This window comes from Uranotaenia lowii, chromosome 1 (assembly GCF_029784155.1).
Source record: "Uranotaenia lowii strain MFRU-FL chromosome 1, ASM2978415v1, whole genome shotgun sequence".
Lineage (NCBI taxonomy): Eukaryota > Metazoa > Arthropoda > Insecta > Diptera > Culicidae > Uranotaenia > Uranotaenia lowii.
In genome coordinates, this window is record NC_073691.1 from 4,989,826 (window position 1) to 5,014,631 (window position 24,806).

General features: G+C 36.9%; 2 protein-coding genes across 4 annotated transcripts in view; one reads left to right on the top strand and one right to left on the bottom strand.

Annotated features, from left to right (window-relative positions):
* The window catches only part of LOC129738755 (centrosomal protein of 162 kDa-like), an 80,718-nt gene extending 56,401 nt beyond the window's left edge, over positions 1-24,317 (bottom strand). Inside the window, exons 1-2 of one of the 3 annotated variants that reach the window (XM_055730018.1) lie at positions 17,749-18,264; positions 1-297 (exon numbers count right to left, since the gene is read on the bottom strand). In XM_055730018.1, coding sequence (XP_055585993.1) covers positions 1-297; positions 17,749-17,766 — 315 coding nt within the window. In that variant the 5' untranslated portion in view covers positions 17,767-18,264. Of the gene's footprint in view, positions 298-17,748; positions 18,265-23,524 lie in introns of those variants that run through there. The other 2 variants (XM_055730015.1, XM_055730016.1) reach the window with 2 other exon arrangements.
* On the top strand, positions 10,178-24,210 carry LOC129738758 (carboxypeptidase B-like). Its single transcript, XM_055730022.1, has 4 exons — positions 10,178-10,571; positions 13,781-13,969; positions 22,056-22,723; positions 22,790-24,210. Exons 1-4 carry the CDS (start codon positions 10,298-10,300, stop codon positions 23,033-23,035), a joined length of 1,377 nt encoding a protein of 458 aa, XP_055585997.1. The 5' UTR covers positions 10,178-10,297; the 3' UTR covers positions 23,036-24,210.
* Positions 24,318-24,806: the final 489 nt, after the last annotated feature.

Consider the following 24,806-nt stretch of genomic DNA (forward strand, 5'->3'; position numbering starts at 1 on the left):
CGGCCTCGATCCTATTCGCTTTTTGGGCGTTGAAGCCTTACTTCCCTGGCCACTGAGAGTACCTGGGGTAGTTCTTCCTCCGCCAATTGCAGTTACTGAAGATCCCACATTCTTCTTGGTGCGCATGTCGTTAAGCACCGTACCTTGAACGACAAAGGTTTCATTTGGCGTAATGTGAGGTCTCTGTTGGTGATGTTGATCCTGATGGGAGTTCTTGAAGTTATCGGTACTGATTACAAAACTCTTCCTGCGAGATAAATCCTTCACCGGCAAATCGTCATCTCCATCGAATAAAAGCTGCAAATTTGAAGGTAAAATTATTCAGAAGTTATTATTCCAGTATCCACACTTTAATGGTTAACTGATAAATAATATTGACATATTTTCAAAAGTACTTGTTCCGATTTTTATATTTTTTCCCAAAAAAGCCTTATCTTGAAGCTAGCAGACAGCAAGCAACGTTTTCGATTCTTAAGAGAGTTAACCTTAAAGGTTGGTTGTTTGCATACATTCGGGTGTTTTAAACAGTTAAAACGACTATGACCCAGGGGTCACATTGCTTAAGGCCCTCGAATCTATGCAAACATTTTTCATTTTATTTGATTAGGGGAGATGGGGGCATAATGGCCACCTTAAGGAAAACGGTTATTTAACCATAGAAAATAGCTATAATATGGAGGTTACATTATTGTTTCGTGTTCAGACACTTGAAAAGCCTATTCCCTAACGGGCTGAAACGTGAAAAACTAGATGAAAACGTTAAAAAATGCATTTTAAAAATTTTTGCCAAAAGCTGAAAACCAGCCACTGTGGAGGCATAATGAGAACCCCCCCCTGAGGCAGTATGAGCACCATTAATCAGAGCAAGATGTGCGTTTTTGCCGGGGAATCTAGCAGCGAATTCAATTCGATGAAGTCAGGTGAGTCGTAGATTCATCAAACAAAGCAATAACAAAATAATCTAGGTCTGTTTGTAAAATACAAACAATTCACGCACGCTCATACATTAAGTGCTTTGTTCGGAGGATGATGCTACTAGCCGTATAATGTAACAATAAAAAAATCGATCATGAATTGTGAATGGAAAAAAATCACCTCGAACAGAAATCTAACTCTAGTCTTTTGATTACCTCTCCGACACCTTACCAATAGGCTAAATTGTCGGATGAAAACTAGTCAAGGTGTGGCGCTATAAATCAATTTTAATTCGCTGCTAGATTCTACGGCAGAAAATGCTCATTATGCCTCGATAATATGGTGCTCTATATGCCCCTAGTCAACAAATTTAAGTAAAAACGTGTTTTAAAATTGATAAAAGTGAAAAATCAAAAATTTTTTGATGGAAAAAATTGAGAAACAATGTGTACATCATGTTGCAGTGCGTACATTATAGATCAAGGTTATTTTAAGATCATAAGAGCTTATTTCGTGGTGCTCAAAAATTATAATATTTTCGTAACTTAAGAACCAAGCTAGTTTGTTTTTAAATATCTCTGTAAAGATGATAAGGAGATCCCTTTTTTTGTGAAAAATTAATACTATAGGAAGTACGAAACAAATCCTCATGAAAATTTATTTAAGAAAATACGCACTTTCGTAGAAAAGCGTAGTTCTCATTATGCCTCGAGTGCTCGTTATGCCCTCATCTCCCCTATGTAAGATACCCGAATACACACAAAAAAAAAGCATAGTAAAATTACTAGATCCGTGGTTTAAACGAACAACACGCAACCATATTTTTGAGTCAATAATGTTTTGTTCTTGATATTACCATGCACATAGTAATTTTACTTTGTGTTAATTTTGTTAAAAGTAACATTTCACTGCACTAAGTTTAATTAGAAAGTGAACTGTAATCAAAACCAATTTGTCATTCATCACAATATATACTATAGATAGGTAGCAAATAGATTGACAACAGCCTATTACATCTTGAGCGCCAGCATGCGATTGTATGCAGTATGCATGGGAAGCTTTAGGTGGGAAACTTAAAGCTGTGCAATACGTGCGCGGCAGCGTATAAGTGTGTGCTATAGGTAGGCGAATATAGAAATGAGAAACACCGAAAACTCTCTAACAATCGATAGAGCAACACGTTCGCTTATAATGACCTGACGAGATGATGTTCAATAAAATTATCTTTAACCTGGAATCAAACCAAGTGTTTTATTTTTGCATTCGATTCCAACAAAAGGTTATGGGCCCAGTGGTCAACTGAGACCTCGGACAGTACATCGTACTATAATAACCAGTGGTTAACTGGTAAGAGCAGCAGCCCTTGGAGTGGACCAGAAAAACCAGTGGTCAACTGGTAGGAGTAGCAGAGCTTGGAGCGGTTATCTTAAACCAGTGGTTAACTGGAAGCAGCAGATCTTGATCAGTGGTAGACTGATAGTCATCGAGGAAGCAGACACCGAGTGACGCATACATCGGAACAGGGCAGGACGACAACTCCGAACAATGGCTGGACGTAGGAACGGTGGCTTCGAAAGGGGAACTTTCGAGCGCACCTTACCCTACGCTACCACTGTTCTGCAAGCGGAGCGAGCCAACGTTTTCGACGGTACCGAAGCGAATTTTGGACCGTGGAAATGGCGCATCCAGAACCGATTGGCGAAGCTCAAGCTGCTCCATACACTCACCCGGACTCCGAACGAAGAAGAGTATTACGAAGCGGTTGCAGGTGCTACTCCGGAGCAAGAAGCCGCAAGGAAGACGAAACTTCAGAAACGGCTGGACGATGACGTCGAAGCACTCGACGAAATCGTCATGCTTGTAAACAACGAAGTCCTGAACAAATTAATTGGCCTTAACTACGCCAAGGAAGCCATGGACGTGTTGATTAAAACCTACGAGAAGGCGGGCACTGCTGCACTCGTCAACATGAGAGAAAGGCTGTTCTCAATCAAATATCGTCATCGCGATGCTCCTCTGAGGACGATTTTCGATGAGTACGATATAATCGTCCGGGAATTGGAGCGGATGAATTGCGGAATCTCAAAGGAGGAAAAGGTCCACGCATTGATTAGTGCCATTCCAGAGCGATACAAGCATGTCAAAGGAGCGTTACTTGTGTTGTCGAATGAAGACCTGTGCGGAAAAACCACTACCGAAATAAAACGGATGTTCTTTGATGCAGAAGCTGGGGAAGACATGGCGAGGGAAAAGAATTCGCCGAACGCAGCCCTTGCATCAAAGAAGAAAACCACGCGTTGTTTCGGCTGCAACGAAACGGGGCATTTTTACAACAAGTGCCCTTTGATGAAGAAGTTCAAAGCGCAGGAGAAGGAAAAATACCAGAAGGAACAGAAAAAGAATGACAACAAACGACCCCACGCCATGATGACAAAAACGAAGATGATCAAGCGGACCAGACGGGTTCGTTTCGTGGTCGACTCTGGTGCGAGCGACCACATGGTCAACGACCAGCGCCTGCTGGATGACGTGAAGGATCTTCCGGAACCACTGATGATCTCCACAGCCAAAAGTGGCGAGAATCTTCGGGCTACGAAGATGGGTAAGTTGCGGCTGAAATCTGTGGTTGGCAAGAATTTAATAAAGAAATTGGAATTGTACAATGTTCTTTTCATTCCTAATCTTGAAGAAAATTTACTTTCGGTTAGAAGGGCAAGTCTTCATGGGAAAAGGGTTACTTTTTCAGACAAAGAGGTTATCTTTGAATACCAAGATGAGGTAATCGGTGAAGGTAGATTCACTGATGGTTTATTCTACATTGATTGCATTTGGGATGGAAAGTCCGAAGAAGATGCAAACGGATCAGCATATTTTGGAAAACAGGTGAGTCTCGAGACATGGCATAAAAGACTAGGACATCTAAGTACTACTAGTTTGGAGAAACTCATTAGAAAAGGTATGGTTGAGGGAATCAATCTATCTTCTGAAAAGAAAAATCAGACTGACGTATGTAATGGTTGTTTGGCAGGGAAGCAAGCTGCTTTCAAATTTCAGGGTATGAAATCGCCAAGATCGAAACGACCATTAGAATTAATACACTCAGATGTCTGTGGGAACATGGAGCAGGAAACATACGATGGTTATCGCTATTTTGTAACTTTTATCGATGACTATACGCATTTTGTCGTAGTTTACCTGATGAAACATAAGTCTGAAGTCTTTGAGAGATTCAAGGAGTATGAAGCCATGGCATCAGCATATTTTGAAACTCGTATTTCAATGCTGCGATGTGATAATGGCGGAGAATACACAAGCAACGAATTCCAAAGATACTGTAAGGAAAACGGAATTCAAATGATTTATACAGTTCCATATACTCCTCAGCAAAACGGAGTCAGTGAAAGGATGAATAGATCATTGATGGAAAAGGTAAGAGCAATGCTTCATGAAAGCGGGTTACCTAAAGATATGTGGGGTGAGGCATTAAATGCTGCAACATATCTCTTGAACCGATCTCCAACAAAAGGGTTAGAGTCAGATAAAACTCCTTATGAAATGTGGTTTAAAAGACGACCCAATTTGAAACATTTGAGAATCTTTGGATGCAGAGCATTCAAGCAAGTCCCAAAGGAGAAACGTCAAAAATTGGATTCCAAGACTAAATCATTGATTTTTGTGGGATACGCAAACAATGGTTTTAGATTGTGGAATGACGAAACACATTCTATTGAAATTGGTAGAAACGTTGTATTCGACGAATCGGTCATGGTTTATCGTGGAAATGGATTGGATGAAGTCAATCCTGGGGAACAGGATTTGACAATATACACACAATTTCAATTCAAGGATAACTATGAAGATCTTAGTGAAGAGGATCAAGATGATAGTCAAGGATCACCATCTGATGAAGATCAAATAGAAGATGATACCATAGTTGAACGGAATCCAGATCCAGTTGAGCATCAGGATGCATTGGAGGAATCAGTTGGCGAAACTGATTACGAAAGCGCAAATGATAGTCAAGCTAATGGAGAGGAAGATGCAGATCAACAAGAATTGAGACGGAGCCAGAGGAATAGAAAACCACCCCATTGGTTTTCGGACTACTCAGCAAGAATGGCTTCAATTCAAAATGGAGAAATTCCACAAAACATCAAAGACTTGAAAGAACTAGTGGACTGGGAGGAATGGAAGCAAGCACTCAAAGAAGAGCTAGATGCATTGCATAGCAACAATACTTGGACAGTGGTTAACTGTATACCAAAAGGAGTAAAGCCAATATACTCAAAATGGATCTTCTCGTTAAAAGAAGATGGAAGGCACAAGGCACGGTTAGTGGCTAAAGGATGTTCACAGCGACCAGGATTCGACTATATTGAAACATTCGCGCCTGTTGCAAAGCTCGAAAGCGTTCGTTTGGCACTTGCACTTGCAAACGAACATAAACTACTTGTACACCAAATGGATGTAAAAACAGCATTTTTGAATGGACAATTGGAAGAGGAAATCTTCATGAAATTGCCACTCAATGAAGACGGACAAAGTCAGATTGTTCGTCTGAATAAGAGCTTGTATGGACTAAAGCAAGCAAGTAGATCATGGAACAAACGTTTCAATGATGCTATGGAAGAACTTGGATTTGTTTCACTTAAAAACGATTGTTGTATTTACAAATCGAAATCCAAGGGGATAATTCTTATACTCTATGTAGATGACATTTTGTTAATTGCTAAGAACATAGATGAAATATCATGGATAAAGGAAAAACTTGGAAGGTTATTCCAAATGAAAGACCTTTCCGAAGTAAAGCATTTCCTGGGAATGGAAATCAACCGTGATTTTGAAAATCAAATTATCGAGATTTCTCAAAAGCGATATGTTGAGAAACTTCTCGAAAGATTTGGAATGGCTGAGTGTAAACCAGTGGGGACACCTCTGGATAATAACACTAAATGGTCAAAATCAGAAGGGAAACTTACTGATCAACCATATAGAGAATTGATAGGATGCCTTCAATATCTCTCGTTGACATCAAGACCAGATATCTGTGCTGCAGTGAGTACTCTGAGCAAGTATACAAACTGCGCAACAGATTGGCATTGGTCAGGATTAAAACGGATTCTGCGATACTTGAGAGGAACAAGTAACACGAAGATTGTGTATGCAAAACACAACGATAGACCTGCATTAGTTGGATTTGGAGATGCGGATTTTGCAAATGATCCAGACGACAGGAAGTCGGTATCAGGATATGCATATCAACTTTATGGAAATCTGATTTCGTGGTCAACGAAACGACAACCAACAATCAGCCTATCAACGAGTGAAGCAGAACTAATTGCACTATGTGCTGCTGCCAAAGAAGGGATGTGGATAACAAAACTTCTTAATGAATTGGATGTGGTTATAACACCATTCATTATAATGGAGGACAGCATTCCGTGCATAAGCATAGCAGAGGAACCAAGATCACACCAGAGGATGAAACATCTAGATATCAAATATCTCTTCATACGGGACCTCATCAAGCAAGGGCGAGTCAAGCTGCAATTCATCCCGAGTGTAGATCAACCAGCCGACGCGTTTACCAAGGGGTTACCTAAAAATACGCATCGGCGACTGTTGAATATGCTGAATGTGCAAATTGTGGGGAAGTGTTAAAAGTAACATTTCACTGCACTAAGTTTAATTAGAAAGTGAACTGTAATCAAAACCAATTTGTCATTCATCACAATATATACTATAGATAGGTAGCAAATAGATTGACAACAGCCTATTACATCTTGAGCGCCAGCATGCGATTGTATGCAGTATGCATGGGAAGCTTTAGGTGGGAAACTTAAAGCTGTGCAATACGTGCGCGGCAGCGTATAAGTGTGTGCTATAGGTAGGCGAATATAGAAATGAGAAACACCGAAAACTCTCTAACAATCGATAGAGCAACACGTTCGCTTATAATGACCTGACGAGATGATGTTCAATAAAATTATCTTTAACCTGGAATCAAACCAAGTGTTTTATTTTTGCATTCGATTCCAACAAATTTTGGCTGCGCATAGTAATTTCGACTACGTTCATAGTAAAATTGTCAATGAAATCATGAGTATTTTTTACATCATGCATGGTAAAATTAATATGTTCAATTTTGAAAATAGTATGTGTTATGATAGAAACAAGCATATTACCATGATCCAAATAGTAAAATTACCATGAAGCATGGTATGAATATCTCGTAGCATAATCGATTCTACTAATTATTGTGATATTTCGAGCCCTTTAATTGAAAATGCAATTTTTTCATATCACGTTTTTATTTCATAAGTAGTGTTTCACTTACATAACTTTTCTTCGTGTGAAGCACAGTACGCCGGACCGAATCACATCTGATAATTAATTGGAATATTCTGAAAACAAATTTATAAAAATCAATTAGTGGGCAAATTGATATTAATTATTTCAACTTACGCTTAAACCGCTGAATCTCGATTTTTTTTCCATACCGATTTGGGATGTTTCGGAACTCCTTTTGGCCATCGATGATAAATTTCCGGGGTGGGAGTCTGGGACTTGAGCAAATGCCTCTTGAAATCGAAGTGCCAATGAATAAAATTCGGCTTCCGGCTCCAGCACTTCCAGTAGAATTTTTTTTGCGATTTGAGCCGGGACCGAGAGTTGGCAGGGTGGGAGGCCAGCTTTATGATCACAAATTGATTGTTAAACTAAACACTTACAATTTTACCCGCGCCGGACAGCTTGTTCGCGTTCCTAAATCGCGACGAACGACCGAAAAGAAAACAAAACACATTCAAACGAAGCGCACAATGAAGAATTTACCATGGATATAGTATTTCCGACTTCACAAAAGACGATTACCATGCGCATAGTAATTGCAAGAACACAAATCGAGCAATATCTAAATATCATGCGCATGGTAATTTAGACACGGGAAAATTACTATGAGCTGTCAAAGTTCGCATAGTAAAAATTCTATGTTGTAGTACTTTAAACCAGATTTCTGGTAGAAAATACTAAATCGTGGTAGAAAACACTAGATCGTGGACATAGTAAAATTATCATGATCCTGTATTTAGAAAACCCATGCAATTTTTTCCGTGTACATGTAATTTTGTTTTCTTTTATTGTACACAAACTGCCTACATGCGCATCAAACGTATGAGTATCAATTTGACACTCCTGGTTGAAAATCGTCATATTTCTTCGTTCTCTCAAGCGATCTGTAAAAAATATTGTTTAAGAAACCTTTCAACGCCACTAAAATACAATTCTCAATATTCAGCAAATGATTTATTTTCAATTTATTCACATTCGAAGAAAAAAGAATCGGCAGAAAAAAGGCTGTTGAACAGCTATCAAATTCTTTACAATAAATTTCACTTTGTACATGAGTAAGCTGAAGCTGTTTTTCTGTTCCGAGATTGTCCTGTAATTTAAGCTGTTGTAAATACAGGACGAAATCGTCCCGACCACAGGATAAAAGATTAAGTGTGTAAGAGCTACATTTTGCGCTAATCGATTTTTGAATTTGATGGTCACAAAAATGGTGTTAGAAAAGTTTAAGTAACATGTCACATTTTGGTATCATTGGAATATTAAAATACAAAACACCGAATTTTTGACAAATTTTAAAGGTTTTTCAAACTTTCTGTTAACCTATAAATTTAGTACAAATCGATAGAAACACGAGAGGAATAAAGAGGTTTAAGCACGTTTAAGTCAGGAGTTGACACTGCTAGAACGAACTTTAATGGGTAAACAATCTGAGACCGATTGAACGTTAAAACAATCAATATTCTGACAGCACCTGTTGCAGAAGCAATCAATTTATGCATCGATTTATGACCCCCTTATTAAGTTGCCCATAACGGTTAGGGTAATCAATCAATCTAGCGATGCTGGCTGGATGCCAATTCTCGTCCGAAATATTGAACAGATTATGATGGCACATTCTTGTGGCAAACTTAACTTATATGAAGGTACAGAATCAGGTTAAGCACATAAAACAAAGAGAAGAAAAAACGATACAAACTCAAAACGTAATTGAAAACTGCGACACACAAATTTGGCCCATTGAACGTGATCTGACTGTCAGGTTTTGAATGATGGGTGGAGGGATCATCTTCGAGAGATGAATATAAAGAATCAATTCATATATATGTGTGCCTATGCGTGTATGTCTACATACATTCTTCGATGGACGTTCAATATGTTTTCGGGCCGTGAATTGAATCTTTTGGACATTTGGAACTTGATAAAGGTCTTCTTAACTATAGAATGAATGACATGTGCATATAATGGCGAAGTTATGTGCGAAAAACACTTATAGGCGCGTGCCAACATTTGCCAGCATGAAGGCAACGGTCGTGCTGAATCGTTGAGAAAATTTTTGACGGTCGCCAGAAAACTCGATGATGAGTTTTTTTTGCAGTATACATCAGCGTAGAGGTAAAATTGTTATGATTTGTTAATGTCTAATGAATTAATATTTTTACATGAGAAGAAAAATTAAGCTTAATCGGTCCAAAAAAGTAGACATCTTCACATTTTTGAGAGAATTCTTCCAACAATTGACTATTCGTGAAAACCTAAAAAAGACAATCGCACTCCTTGTTTGGGTTCTAAATCAATCAAAAACGCTTCAGAAGAGATAAAATAAAAGAAGTTATAACCGCAAGAGCAATACTACTTAAGCCGGTGAAGCTGCCGCTAAACCCAAACAAACCAGTTCGATCACCTACTTCAGCATTCGTTGCGTTCGTTCGAAAGATCATATGCAAACGATGGACATGATCAGGCATCAGGGGGCAGCGTCACCCGAAAGTCTACCGGCTGCTCACCCGCCGATAGGTTTGAGGTCGTCAAGACGCCGAAGAGTGGGTGGATCTGGTGAAACAAGTATTCAAAAACCACATTGGGAACAAATGAGAAAGTCGCGATCAAGAAGCTCAAAATTGTAATTGCAATAAAAAATTTAATTTTAAAAAATTTAAGTTTTGTTAACATTAAAATATTTGAATTTTAAAATAAGATCACATTACCCAAGATTTTTATTTATTTCGAAAATCTTCCAATGTGCAACTTTTCGATCAACGGGACTTACTTCGAGACACCACTCAATGAATGATGATGACGGCGAGGGTGACGATATCAACCGGCTTTGAATCTTCCCCAATCGCAGGTGAAAGCAGCTTTGTTGATCCGAGCATCCTGCGGGAATATACAGGGACACTTTATATAAAACTCGATCCCGGTTCGATTCCCGGTTTAGTCGATTGCCGTCGTTCGGTTCGTGAGAGTGCTCGTTATATTAGAAGGATATTGAGATATCGAATAATATATTAAATGATTGATCCGTGATATCAAAATGAAGAACCATCTTGTGTCTGTAGTGTTGTGTTTGTTGGTGGTGCTGTGGACTATGGCTGGTGCTGTGACTGCTCGTAAACTTTCCTCATCGGTCAAAAGTTCCGATGGGTTGGTTGTGGACCCTAGCATGTCAACGGAAGCCATACCTGAAGAATTGGCCAAACCAAGCGAGCCGGAACAACCGGTGAAATACGACGGCGCCCAGCTGTGGCGAATCGATTACGATGATCAGGAAAAGAAAAATGCCATAGCTGAGCTGCAGGATAAGTTCGGTAAAAGGAGGCCCTTAGGGCCAAAACGAGTATGAAAATAAAAATCTAAAACTACTTAAACTAAGGGATCATTATTATTAATTGGTGTTATGTTTCCGTTATTCTAATAATTTTAACTGAAATGTCATGTTTATAAACTAAAGTAATAATTTTTATACGGTTCATACAGAAGCGTCCCGAACAGAATGGTATTACATGGAGCAACAAACGTTCCAACTTTGACACGATATACATTTGGGCTTCGGGTGGCAGCCAAAGAAATCCGGAAAATCGTAATTTTTAATTTTGATGCCAAATGACTTAGAAATGCATGAAACGTCGAGAACTGGTTTTATCTTGGAAAAAGCTCCGAAAAGCCGATTTCTTACCAAATAATTTTTTTTCGAGATAACACCAGATTTCGACGTGTTATGTCTTTTAAGATCATTTGGCATCTAAATTGCGATTTCGATTTTCTCGATTTTATGTAGACCACCCCCCCCCCCCCCCCCCCCCGTTTGGTGATTTTTGAGGGTAAAAAACCGAAACTTTGAGTGCTTTGAGGCACCTTTAAATCAAGTCCGATTTTGCTTAAATTTTGCACAGGTCAGGGAAAATTTATAAAATGTATATGCTCGGTTTTCAAAATTTCATCATGAAATTCTTCCCATACATCCATTGCCACCCCAATATATTGTTGCTTTATTATGCTCATTTAAAAAGGTTTTTATTCAAAATAACTGTTCAATATAAAAAAATGCACTGAGCGAAACCAAAATAGCACTACTCTGGTTTTGATTGGCTATTGTCAAAATTGTCTTACTATTTATTTTGATTTTTTTAACGGAAATCTCAATCATAAATTTTGTTTTCGATAAACCAATTTGCGTGTAGCGCAAAAACTATGAACAAAAAGTGCGAAATAAAAAAAGACCCACTGATATGTTTCTATAAAATCAAGATTATTTCTTCAATTTCACTATGCCCGGGCAGAAATTAAATCTCGTGTACCTTATTCAAATATTATGAGTGACTGAAATGAATTCCTTGGATTAAGAACTATCGATTGTGGTTCATTTCGTCTCAAGATGAATTTTGAATCAATTTTGTGTATTTTAGTTGAGCCACCAAATGTCTCCTAAGAGTCAAGGACACAAGAGATAACTGTCAAAATGAAAATTCAGTATTAACAAAAATAAATACAAAAATCAAGTCCGTTATGAACGGGTCGTATAAGTTAATTGTCATAGTAGTTTTTTAAATCAGATATAGCTGATTAAGTTTCGAAACCTATCCATAACTTAGCAAATGATGAATATAAGTCTTAAACATGTTCGCTATTTTTTTTTTTTTCAAACTTGCTTGAAGTACCAAACGCTGTACAATAAGAACCACAGAAGTCACACATTGAAGTGCACGATGTATTGAACTGGTACTGCTACGTAGGACTGTTCGTCAGTAATATTTCTATTGCGCCGTTGAAAAGTTACCAATCATGCAATAGATGTTGTTTTTTTTTGTCAATTTTTTACGGCTTCATTTGAAATTTTACACTAGTTTCTGAAGATTTGTTGTTCGGGCTTGTTCATCTGTTTAATGTTCATCAGTGCTGTTAACCTTTATACATCTAACTGTTTTGTCATTTTTGTCGGTCACATCATGTGTGGAGTGATGAAACAAAGGTTTTGAGTTGGCTTGAATCCGAAAAACAGGCTGCTTATTCAAAAACTTAAACGACAGCATTATTATTATTTAGGCGCATCCTCAGTATTTCGACGTAATTTTCCAACATAATTTATCATGCTGAAGGAAGCGTTCCCAAATTTGTAAAAATTAACCCGCATAAGAATATATATATACCATCGCCAAACTTTCTGCGCATTTCAACAACCGAGCCCATATATAAAAAATCCCTCATTCCTACGACCACGGTTTGAACAAATAAATTAAAGTTTATAAGAATATTTTATGATAACTGCATCTAAAATCTGAATCTCAAATATAATATCTGAATCGGATATCGAAATCTGAATCCTGAATCTGACATTTGAGTGAGATGTTTTCATATGTTTCTGAAATAATTATAAATTAAATTTAAAATCCAAAACTTGCACCAGTGCATGTAGATTAGGACATGGAGATTTTTTTTTTACTATACAAATTTTTAGTTTTAGCTGGTTCATTTACTTGCATGAGGAATTAATGGCCAAACTCAATTGAAAATGAATGAGGGAAACTTAATCTGCAGTTTAAGAGAATTTTGAATTGAATATTCTTGTGCACAAAACAACAAGTAAGGAGTGTACACCAAGGTTTTTTTCACACGGGTTTTTTACGCGTTTCTTTTACACGGTTTTCGGGAATTAACACGTTTTTTTTACACGGTTTTCGCGAATTAACACGGTTTTTGAGAGAAAATATTAAGTCCTTTTCAAAGGAAAACACTTAGAATCTTTTTGGAGTTGGGAAAATCTTATCTCTGAGACTAAGGACATGGTACATGAGACTTGAGACCTGATACCGTAGACATGAGACCTGAGACTTGAGACGTGAGACATGAGACATGAGGCATGAGACCTGAGACATGAGACCTGAGACATGAAACATTAGAAATTAGACATGAGACCTGTGACCTGGAACCTGAGACAAGGGATATTAGACTTGAGACCTCAGCATGAGACATGAGACCTGAGACCTGAGGCATGAGACAAGAACCATGAAACATGAGACTTTAGACCTGAGACATGGGACATGAGACATGAGGCATGAGACGTAAGACATAAGTCATGAGACCTGAGGCATGAGACAAGAGCAATGAAAAATGAGACCTGAGACCTGAGACAGAGACTTTGGACTTGAGACCGGAGACAAGCTACTAGTATTTGTACCGCCAGAAATTAGTTTAGCTCCGATTTCATCATGCGACCCCTCTAGTGAAAGGGTTTGACTTGTAGGTGACGAAAAATAGTGTCGCGAGTTCGCTAGTACAAGCTACTAGTGTTTGTACCGCGAGAAATTAGTTTAGCTCGGATTTCAACTTTCAACGCCAGTACTACAATGTACTATACATACACAGAATATTGAAAATTTTTTTGCACCACATATTATGATTATATCTATCACATAACTGTTAGAATTAATTCAACACACTTCTGTGTAAATTTTTATGCTTCACATCACACACAGTTCTAATAAAACGTTTTTAATTTTCCGTATCTGTTCCATTCTAGCGGCCTCGATGTGGAACTACAACACTACTTTCGTCGATATCTTCCTGAAGGGACCGAACCTGCGGGACGCGGGAAAACTTCTGAAGAAAGCTCAAATTTCCTACCAGGTGCTGATCGAGGACATGCAGCGAGCTATTGACGAGGAAAACCCATCAAGGGATCGACTGGATCTATGGGAGAATCGTGACGGTAAGATTTGAAAGGGTACAACAACCGAATCAGCGAGCGTTCCGATCGAAACTAGTGACTTGTGAATTCGGTTTCCTTGTTCATTGTCCTGCCTAGCTGGCTGGCTGGCCTGGCGGGAACATCCTTGATGCCGGCTCGAAGTCGTTGTCACGGGAAACGACGCCGATGTTGTTATGAAGAATTGCGTGAGTTCCCCCACAGACTCTGAACAAACTTTTTTCCAACGCCCAGGGTGTGAAGTGGCAAAGTTGGCGCGTTTAACTGCGTGAAAATTTCTGGGAAACTTGAAAGAGGAACAAAATATATGTTTGGGGAATGACGAAACACATATTGAAGGCCCGCAAATGCGTTGCTTCCGGTATTTTCGATATGATTGATTTTAAACGCATTTTTGGACTCACGACATGACTATTGACATTTCAATGCAATTTGATAACGAGTGGCTGGAAAAGTTCTGTTGAAAAATTAAAATAGGTTGTGATAGAAATTTTACAAAAATATTTGCGAGAACTCCTTCGAAACACTTATAAAACGCTGCCTAATTTTTATAAATAATGAAAAAAAAAAAACAATGATGAAAACAATTTAAAATTTCAGCAATTCTGTCAAAAGTCACTTTTATTAACTTTTCGTCATTTTTGTCATTTGGTTTGGTCTGGTCATTTTCATATTTATTCCTTTTGCAGATTTTGTCATTTTTTGTATCCATTTTTTTTGTTTTTGTCATTTTGGTAACTTTTGTCAATTTTTGAAGTTTTTGTAACTTTTGTCATTCATGTCTTTATTGTAATTTTTGGTTATTTTTGTCTTTTGTCAATTTTATCTTTTCGTCATTTTGAAATTTTGTCGTTTTTTTTTCATTTCTTGTTATTTTATCCTTTGTTGTGACATTTCTTATTTATGTCATATTTGCGTTTTTATCATTTTTGTAAATTTTGTCGTTTCTGTCATTTTTCTTTTTGTCATATTTTTCGTTTTTGTCTATTTTATAATTATTGTCATTTTTGCCGTTTAAGCCGATTTTGTCATTTTTGTTTCTTTTGTCATTTTTGTAATTTTGTCATTTTTTGTCATTTTCGTCTTTTTTGTCATTTTCGTCATTTTCGTCATTTTTGCCAAATTTGTGATTTTTGTCATTTTTGTCAATTTTGTCATTTTTGTCATTTTTGCCAATTTTGCCATTTTTTCATATTTGTCACATTTGTCATTTTTGTCATTTTTGTCATATTTGTCATATTTGTCATATTTGTCATATTTGTCATATTTGTCATATTTGTCATATTTGTCATATTTGTCATTTTGTTCATTTTTATCATTTTTGTTATTTTTGTCATTTTTTTCATAATTGCCAATTTTGTCATTATTGTCATTTTCGCAAATTTGGTCATTTTTGTCATTTTTGCAGTTTTTGTCATTTTTGTAACTTTTGAAGTTTTTTTAATTTTTATCATTTTTGCCAATTTTGTGATTTTTGTCATTTTTATCGTTTTTGTGATTTTTGCCAATTTTATCAATTCGTTATTTGTGTTATTTTTGTCATTTTTGTATTTTTTTTCAATTTTGCCTATTTTGTAATTTTTGTAATTTTTGTCATTTTTGACATTTTTGTCATTTCTGTCATTTTTGTCATTTTTGTCATTTCTGTCATTTTTGTCATTTTTTTCGTTTTTGTCCTTTTTGTCATTTTCGTCATTTTGTCATTTTTTTTCTTTCATTTTTGTGATTTCTGTTATTTTTATCATTTCTGTTATTTTTGTCATTTTCGTGATTATTGTCATTTTTATAATTATTAACAATTTTTTTGTAATTTTTGGTAGATTTTGTCATTTGTGTGATGTTTGTTATTTGCGTCATTTCTGTGATTTTTTTTTTATTTTTGGCATTTCTACAATTACCACTTTTGTTTTTTTTTGTCATTATTTTAATTTTTGTAGTTTTTGTTATGTTTTCTATTTTTATCATTTTGTCATTGTTGCCTTTATTTCATTTTGAACATTTTTGACGTTTATGTCATTTTTGCCGTTTTTGTCATTTTTGTCACATTTATAATTTTTGTAATTATGTCATTTTTATAGTTTGTTGTTTTTTTTTGTAATTTTGGTCATTATTTTCATTTTTGTAGTTTTTGTCATTCTTGTTATTTTTGCCATTTCCGTCATTTTTGTCAGGTTTGTTATTATTGTAATTTTTCTGGTTTTCCGTTTGTTTAAAATTTTGTTTATTCTATCATTTTGTTCAATTTTATATTTTTTATTTCGTGGTTTTTGTCATTTTCGGAATTTTATTATTTTTGTCATTTTTTGTCAATTTGGTAAATTTTATAATTTCCATCACTTTTCCTTTAGTCTTTCTTATAAGTTTTAGATAGCAGCTAGCTTATAGTTTTATAACTTTTAGATAGTTATATTAGAAGTCTAATTGTAATGTGATGAGGTACGATTATTTGTCCCAATCAAGATAAAGCCGCGTATTTTTTTCCTAACATTGTTTTAAGCGCAGGTTGGTGCCCTTCAAGTAAATTTGGACGCTTTGTTGTCACTTATGACTTATTTCAAAGGTTTTAGATATCCTTATTTTTTCATTTAGCTAAATTTGCATTCATAGTTTTCTAGATGAATTTTTTTAGTAATATTTTCGTTTTTCATGAGCACTTCTGACATTTTAGGCACCCACCCCAAATTCTTAAAGTATTTTTTTTACGGAAAAAGAAGAATGAAGGCAGAAGATACTACACCTACTGAAGCATTGTAGAACATCAAGGGGGATAAACTATCAAAATTATCTGACTTTTTTATTGTGAGTGTCATGTCAGTGTTAACGACTTCCACGTTGCACTAGCAGCATTAAACGCGATGTGAATAGCACTTTAGCTGGGCGGTCGCGTTTATTATGAATGCATTCTGACATCCAGGACGAGGAACACCTAACTGCCCATGAGCTTCACCCCCATCCCTGAATGATTGATTGAGGAAAAACTATCTTCAGTTGCATACATGTATGTCCTTATAATGAGAAAGGGCATATTTGTGAATTTCTCCAATACAAACTTAATTTGATCAATTTAGAGCATTTTTCACGAGTTTATTTCTTATACATAAATAAACGTCTTAAGATGATGTGAAAATGAAGTGACAATGAAAAAAAGTGAATAAATTTTATCCCTTTCGTATTGTTATACTGCAAACGTGCATATGTGGCACCATGAAAGAACGGGACATGTGCCACTCACTCCTGAAAGTGTACCGTTGTGTGCAAACAACAACCCTATAAGGGACGACACAAGTTGGGGTGGGGTCCAGTTTGTTACCCATAGAGATTTCTTTTATAAGAACATAAATAACAAAGGTTTTGGCTGGCAATTAGCTTCTCCAGAATCAGTAGTGAGTAAATCACTTGATTATCAAGTCTTCTTTGAATTCATTCAGGAATATGGTTTGATATATAAACTTCAGTTGTCTCATACAAAATCGATCAACATTTTTTGTAACTTTTCCTTTTTTCCACTTCAAACCCGATTCTGTAACAAAAACTGAAGTAAAATCGCGTGAAAAGTGCAAATCAGCGACGAAGTTTAGTACCTATACGTATACGTTAAAATCCTGATTGAAAAAAAAACTGGGAGCAGCACCTGGCTACTCCCACACAAATTACACCATGAAGAATCACCTCCGGCAAGTTCATTAAAATATAATTTCCGGCTAAGGATAGTTTTTTCTAGGCATTTTTTCTCTTCTTTCAGGCGCTTCCCAACTCAACGAGTTAAGCTAAGGAAATCTTACCTTCAGTGGATCTATCATGACTTTTCCGCTATTAGTAAATCCCCCTGTCGACAAACAAAACTCCTCCTAATCGCGTGAGTAACACTTCTTTGTACCCACGCACCGTTTTTCTTGAACTGTTCAAACTTTGTCGATTTGTATGTTGTTGGGTACATCGAACAAATCACCGGTAAAAGGATTCAGTCAATTACAGAGCAATTATCGGAACGACTATATAGGGGCTCACAGTATTCTCGCCTATACGTTCAACTCCACTGTTCTGGATTGTGGAAATTCACGTTCATAGACGAATACAATTTACGGAATCACGCCTTTGAAACCTGGATGGAACTAAGACCGGTTTCGATTCCCGCAGGCCACGTATTTCCGCGAAAATAATTAATTTTAAGCTCTCCAAACTATAGCTACTCGGGATCTATCTGTAGGCGGCGATGGTCGGACTGATTTATTTTCCGTTTTGGGGCAATGAAAGTCCAACGAAAGATGTCCAAGCGAGGTGAGAATAATCGTTGTAACGCGCTCGAGCAATTGTTGTTTTATCAATACTCGGTGAAGGTTAACTTTACCGATAGCTTGCATTCATATCCGTTGGGGCGTAAGAATATTTTAGTAAGGGGGACACAAACGGTGCGAGAACGCAATTGCAATTATTTTTTGGTTAACAACACGGAGCGTTTATTATGTTACGTCCCGGTTTCATTAAATTACTACCATTTTTGTTTCCATATAATACTTTCTGTCACAACTTTTCATATTTTTCTGCACTTTTTTCTTCTATTTTTAAATCGATTTTATTTTTATAAATGCTGACGGTTACAGATTTTCGCTCGCTACACAGGGTAACATTTGGTTTCACGTAACAATTAATGATCGGGTATTCAAGTAGGTCTAGTACCTAGTAGATTTACAATATAAGGGGTCCTAGATGACCTAATGATATCTGGGCAAAAGAGTGTGTAGAGTTATAGTACTGTTCATAATTCTACTTTCGACTTTGAAGTTTCATAACTATCGAAAATTTGAAATATGATGGTTGAAAAATCAAAATAAGTGTGTTTGAAAGTTTTTGAAAATTTTTAATGGCTGGGCCAAAACTATAGCTACACCCAAAATTTAGCCCTCACTTCAATCATAATTTTTCAATATGTCAAAGTTATTGGCATCCATAAGATGTGAACGCTAGCTGTGATGATTCGATTTGAGACCTCCGGCATCAACCTCCCAGCGCATAGGTCGGCAATCTGCTGCCCGCGAGCCGCAAGCGGCTCTTTAGTTCACTGCGATATACATATATTTATCATATATATTTTTGAATAAAATATTTATAAAATCGTGCTTAAGTGATAATTGAGTGTTTTGCCTGGCACACAGATTTTCATAGGTCCAGAACAGAATTTTAAAATTGCATCCGCTGTAGGAACAAACAAAGGAAAAGACCAAATGGAAAAATGGTATTTTTTGAAGCCTTATTTTACATTTTTTTGCTTTTAACTGTTTTTGAAGCATCAGCATAGAGATCAATATTTAATTGATCACTAACCGTAAGCGAAAAAAATAACTGATGTTGCAAAACATCAACACTGAATTCAAATTATTTGTTTCCAAAACGTGTGTATATTTTTAAGTCAATCGAACACCAACACAGGAAAATCAAAGTTTATCATTTACAAAAAGTAGTTCTTAGATAGCCTCGGTTTTGTTATCAAACAACGTAATCAAATTTTACATTTTAAGCTCTCGCAATCACTTTTTGGGCCCTCTATGACAATTAATCAGATGAAATTTCCAAAATCTTATTATAAGTAATCAACCATTTCGAAAAATATTTACAACTATAAGGAGCCTTCGAAACGTGTACACAGAAAATGGTAAGCTAATCCCAAGCCCCATTTATTTGGATCTTTGTACAATTTTGATGGTTCCTGTCAATCACGGAGTAGCAACTACTGAAATGTACGGTTTGTCTAAGCTCAAGCTCGAGCTTATTTCGAAAAATATTTAGAGCTTTGACGCGTAAAAACATAAAAATATTTGAAAAACCACCTCAATCCTATCATATTTGTTTGAATTGAAAACAATAATTTCAATTTATCTGAATATTGATACCTCATCAGCCTTCCAGATGTCCCGGTTTACCCGGTGCTTGCCCAGATATCGAAGAAAAAGGAACGGTTTTTTTTCCAAGATTATTAACCATTTTTTCCTTAACCTGAACTAATAGTTAATTGTAACCGACAGGCTGCGTTAAAGTTAATAAATTACAAATTACAAATTTTTATGAAATTCCAAATTTTCCACTTGAGTTAGCGAAATAAATTCGCATTCATTTCTTTTAATCGTTAGAAAAAAATTGAACGCCGCTGATGTACCTTGATAAAAATAATTCAAAAAAAACTGCACTGCGTTTTCAATTCCTTTTCCCATCATAAGACAATACTGACAAACCCCCGGACAAACGCCAGATTCTGTGAGTTTTTGGTGATGGGCCGTTGCAGAATGAGTATGACAATTAACCCTCGTTCGCCATCTGGCTCAGGTACACTGGTAAAGATGTCCTATAAAGATGATGGTAGTAGGAATCGTTGTGAGTTCGAATTTTAACGACAACATTCTTTTTTTTTCTTGTTTCTAGGATGAATTATCAATAGGATGAAAGTCCCATAAAATGTTTTTCTTGTTTCGCTTTTATGTTTGTATGTAGGGGTCCTGTATCATTTTGCCCGAGCTCTCGAGTCTTTTTACGGTGATGGGAAAGCAATCATATCATCTTTGGCGCAATGCACATTTCAGCTCCTTTTCGGCACTTAGTTAGCTCCGATCGGCATTAAAATTTTAAGATCTCTTCTTTAGGTGTATATAAAGGTTCGGATAAAAAAAATTGATTTCTATAGAGTTTTCAACGAATGAATTACATATTTTCTATCCAACTACTAATAAATCAATTTCAATAAAAATAATTATTAAGGGATTCTAATCTTAAAACTCGAATAAACTCATAATTCATTCCATTTTTCTTTTCTTTGTTCCGCCAAAAGTTTATTGACAAACTGTTGCTTGGAAAACATGTTGTTCCCATAAACCGTCAAAAATTCTATAGAAATCACATCGAGCATCAAGCTACGCGAAGTACAATATTTATCTTTTGTACTTCGCGTAGCTTTTGATTCATCCGCAACTTTTCAAAAACTTCACACGTGAAATTCGACATATCTTTTTTTGGCTGCCACCCTCATAGTCATGATTCAGATTTAAAAAAACAAGTGCAATTTTGCAATGCCTGGGAAAAATCTTATAGGTAATATCATCTGCACTTAAGGAAAAGCTGAAACCGGTTCGAGTTTTTAGCGCATAGATTACGGTAGTCAGTTGGGATGTTCGAGTGACTGTAATTATGCAAAGTGACTATTTGACAAATAAGTTTTACTTAACACTCCTACATTGCTATTTTCGGAAAACCACGATATTTACCCAACAAACTGTAAAAAGTTTATCAATTCGTCCTTTGTGATCAAGAACGTTCGGCAATTTTTTTTTCGAACAACTTAATCAACCGAACAACCGGTAGGCCTTAGGGAAGAATGACATCAAAATGTTAAATTCCCAGAAAAAAAAGAATAACCGGTCATTTTTACCGATCGAATTATTAAAGTTTGATTTAATTTAATGATTAATGGCATTACAGTCAAGTACTATATTTTTATAGCAAGTAATGAAATGAAAGGAATGAAAATTATACACGGATAGATTAGATTAGGAAGCATGATAGAGGTTTTGAAAATGAACCAAGAGCGTGTTTTAAGAAAACTTCTTACCATACAAGACCTTTTGTCGTATTATTGACTAGAAGAAGCAGTCGATAGGCTGATTTGGCAATTATCTATAAAATGATACATGCACGAAGCACGTTTTTTGTACCCCGATCGGACAAAAGGATCGAATCTATCCGTTTATAATTTTAATTACTTTCATTTGATATTCTTCTTAAAAGAATTTATTATCCACCGGTGATGATCAGTTAACACTCATTATTGAAGATTTGTAGAAACTAGTTGGTAAAACGAATAACCGACCTTGTAGTTTTTCTGTAACTGTATGAGGTATTTGGAAAAATTTAAGCAGAAATCTTTCTTAGGTTCTGTAGAGACAACACGAAGATCTAAAAGATCTAATAAGTAAAGGGCAGGTTTTATGTTTTGTATACAAAAATTAAAATGAATCTTAGTGGTCTGATTTGTATGTTTTTCGAAATTAAACTCTTAACAAAACCATCCAGTTTTATTTTTTTTTATACATTTTCAACTTTCTAGGTCATCGCATGACATGGAAGGCTTACCATCGGTTGGAAGACATCTACGAATGGATGGATTACTTGGCAAAAACTTTTCCGGAGCTGTGCAGCACTAAAAGCATAGGAAAATCGCTGCAGCAGCGGGACCTCAAAGTGCTCCGCATCTCTAACGGAAATCCTTCAAACGCAGCCGTCTGGATCGACGGTGGCATTCATGCCCGTGAATGGATCAGCCCGGCCACGGTAACATACATCGTACACAACATGGTCGAAGAGTGGGACGATCAGCCAGAGTACATCAAAGCTATCGACTGGTATGTCCTGCCGGTGCACAATCCGGACGGTTATGAATTCACGCAAACGTATGATCGTTTGTGGCGCAAGAATCGGCGAGGCTCTTCCTTTGGCTTGTGTGCCGGAGTAGATTTGAATCGAAACTATGGCTACAAGTGGGGGGGACAGGGAGCTTCGAAGCAACCTTGCTCGGACATTTTTGCTGGAAGTGGACCGTTTTCAGAGCCGGAAACTAAAGCCGTTCAGGATTTTATGCAAACCTCGGCTGCCAATTGGAAAGGATTTCTAACGTTCCACAGCTATGGCCAATACATTCTTTATCCGTGGGGTTACGACAGAGTCGTTCCCCCAGATCATAAAGATCTGCAAAGTGTTGGGGACGCTGCCGCAGAGGTAATTTGTTTATCGCAAAAACTTCATGTAATAGATACTCATATGAAAATGTGCTTTCTCTTATAGAAAATGCTTCAGGTCGAAGGCCAAAGCTACACGGTTGGTCCATCTGGTAACACCCTGTACCCAGCTGCGGGAGGATCTGACGATTGGGCACGAGGAGTACTGAACATTAAGTACGCGTACACGGTGGAGTTGCGCGACAACGGACGATATGGTTTTGTACTACCAGCCAATCAGATACAACCTACAGCTGAAGAGGCTATGATGTTTGTGGACACGGTTGCGAGTGCCATATCCAAGTTGAAATAGTTCAAAATTCTTAGAAAAATGTGTCATGAAAATCGTATTAATTTTCACAAGCAACATATCAACACTATTATAATACGGCTCTTAACAAATAAATTGTGAAAAAAAGGTATTTTTTTTTTATTCAACAAATCTTTCTATAAGAAGATCGCTGTAACAACAGTGGCTCCAGAGACAAAAAGTGAAGAAAATTACTAGTCTCTGGAGCTTTTGTCTTTTTTTAAATTGGAAGACTGATATGTTTCACGAATGTCAACATCATCAGATTACATAAACAGTTTTATACTTGCCATGATATCCGATCCTATGAAACATTGGATCGGATGCTGCTCACTATGCAATGTTTGTGTAAATTAAACAGTTCAAACAAGGCGAACTATTCAATTAGATTAAAATAAAAGATTGAACAATAGGATTAGTAGCTAATTAGGATAACAGAAAAATTAAAAAAAAAATGATTGCCTATCTAATTTAAAAATTCAAATGACTCACCATTTCAGTAAGATGTTTACTTTCCTCCTCCCGGCGGGCTATCGCTTCCAGTTCCTCCAACACACCGTTACGCATCTCCATCGGCGTCGATTCACACGATATATCCCTCATGTCACGCGTAACCCTCCGCATTTCACCCAACCCGTTGGCCTCATCGGGAAACTGACACCAGTTTTCCCCTATGCTACCCACTAGAACCGGTTGCTTCCGAATTAACTGTTCCGCTTCCCGAAGGATTTCGTCCACTTCCCGTTCATCGTTCCCAGCCGAACCGGCCAATTGGTTCACTTGGTCGAAAATAATATTCACATCCACTTCATCACTATTTTCACCATTACCATTTTTCCCTATCCCCACACAATTACTGCCGCTAGAAATTACCGCGGCCAGGCAGCTTTGCTCGTTCCGGAGGAACTCCAGGAAGGACGATTCGCTCGTTATGTCATCCAGTTGCTGCTGTTGGGCAGCTAAAAGCTTTTGCATCCCTAGATCGACGCCAGTGTTCACGCCCTCCGGCGGAACTTTATCTTGTTGAGGCGGAAGTAATTTTTGCACTCGGGACATGGCTTAAACCGTCGCCCTTAACTTAATCAGTTCACATCCATCGCAAACAGCAATTAATAATCGTACAAAGCGGACAGATATTTCACGGTAAATTAGAAGATTTGAGGGTAAAATTCAACTAAACGATAGCTTCGAAGCGAAAACGCCAATAAAATTTTCTTTTCGCACGTATTTTTTTTCTGTTTGTGTTCTAGCCAGATGACATCAGGACCTTATACATCAGGACTTGTGTTGTGGGTGGAGAGGAAAACAAACGGATACCAAACAGTAACCCGATGAAAAGTGAACATGAGAAACACGCAAAAGCAGTGGAACTCAAAAATAACTAAAGTTTAAGAAATGGCAAACGCTTCAAGTTACTCACTTTGGCAGGAGTTTGAAAAAAATAGGACGCGGAGCAAAAGCCTTTTATAAAAAAAAAAAAAAATACGACAAGTTTTAAATTAAAAATAATTGGCGACCAATTTTGAAGTTAAATTTCTATTTTTTTAAATCATTGTTGTTTTAAGAAAAATCCAGAAGGTGATACCACTGATCATACTGACAGGACACTTAGAACAAATTTAGCTGGTTCACAATACCGACGGTAGGTGGCGAGCCTACCATTTTTCCGATGAAAATGCCCTGTAGGAAAAATGTACATTTTAAGCCCGATTTTATCGTCTGAATTGCCCATTTTTTTTTCGAAGGTTGGGTGGCACTTTCTAACTGGGATAGC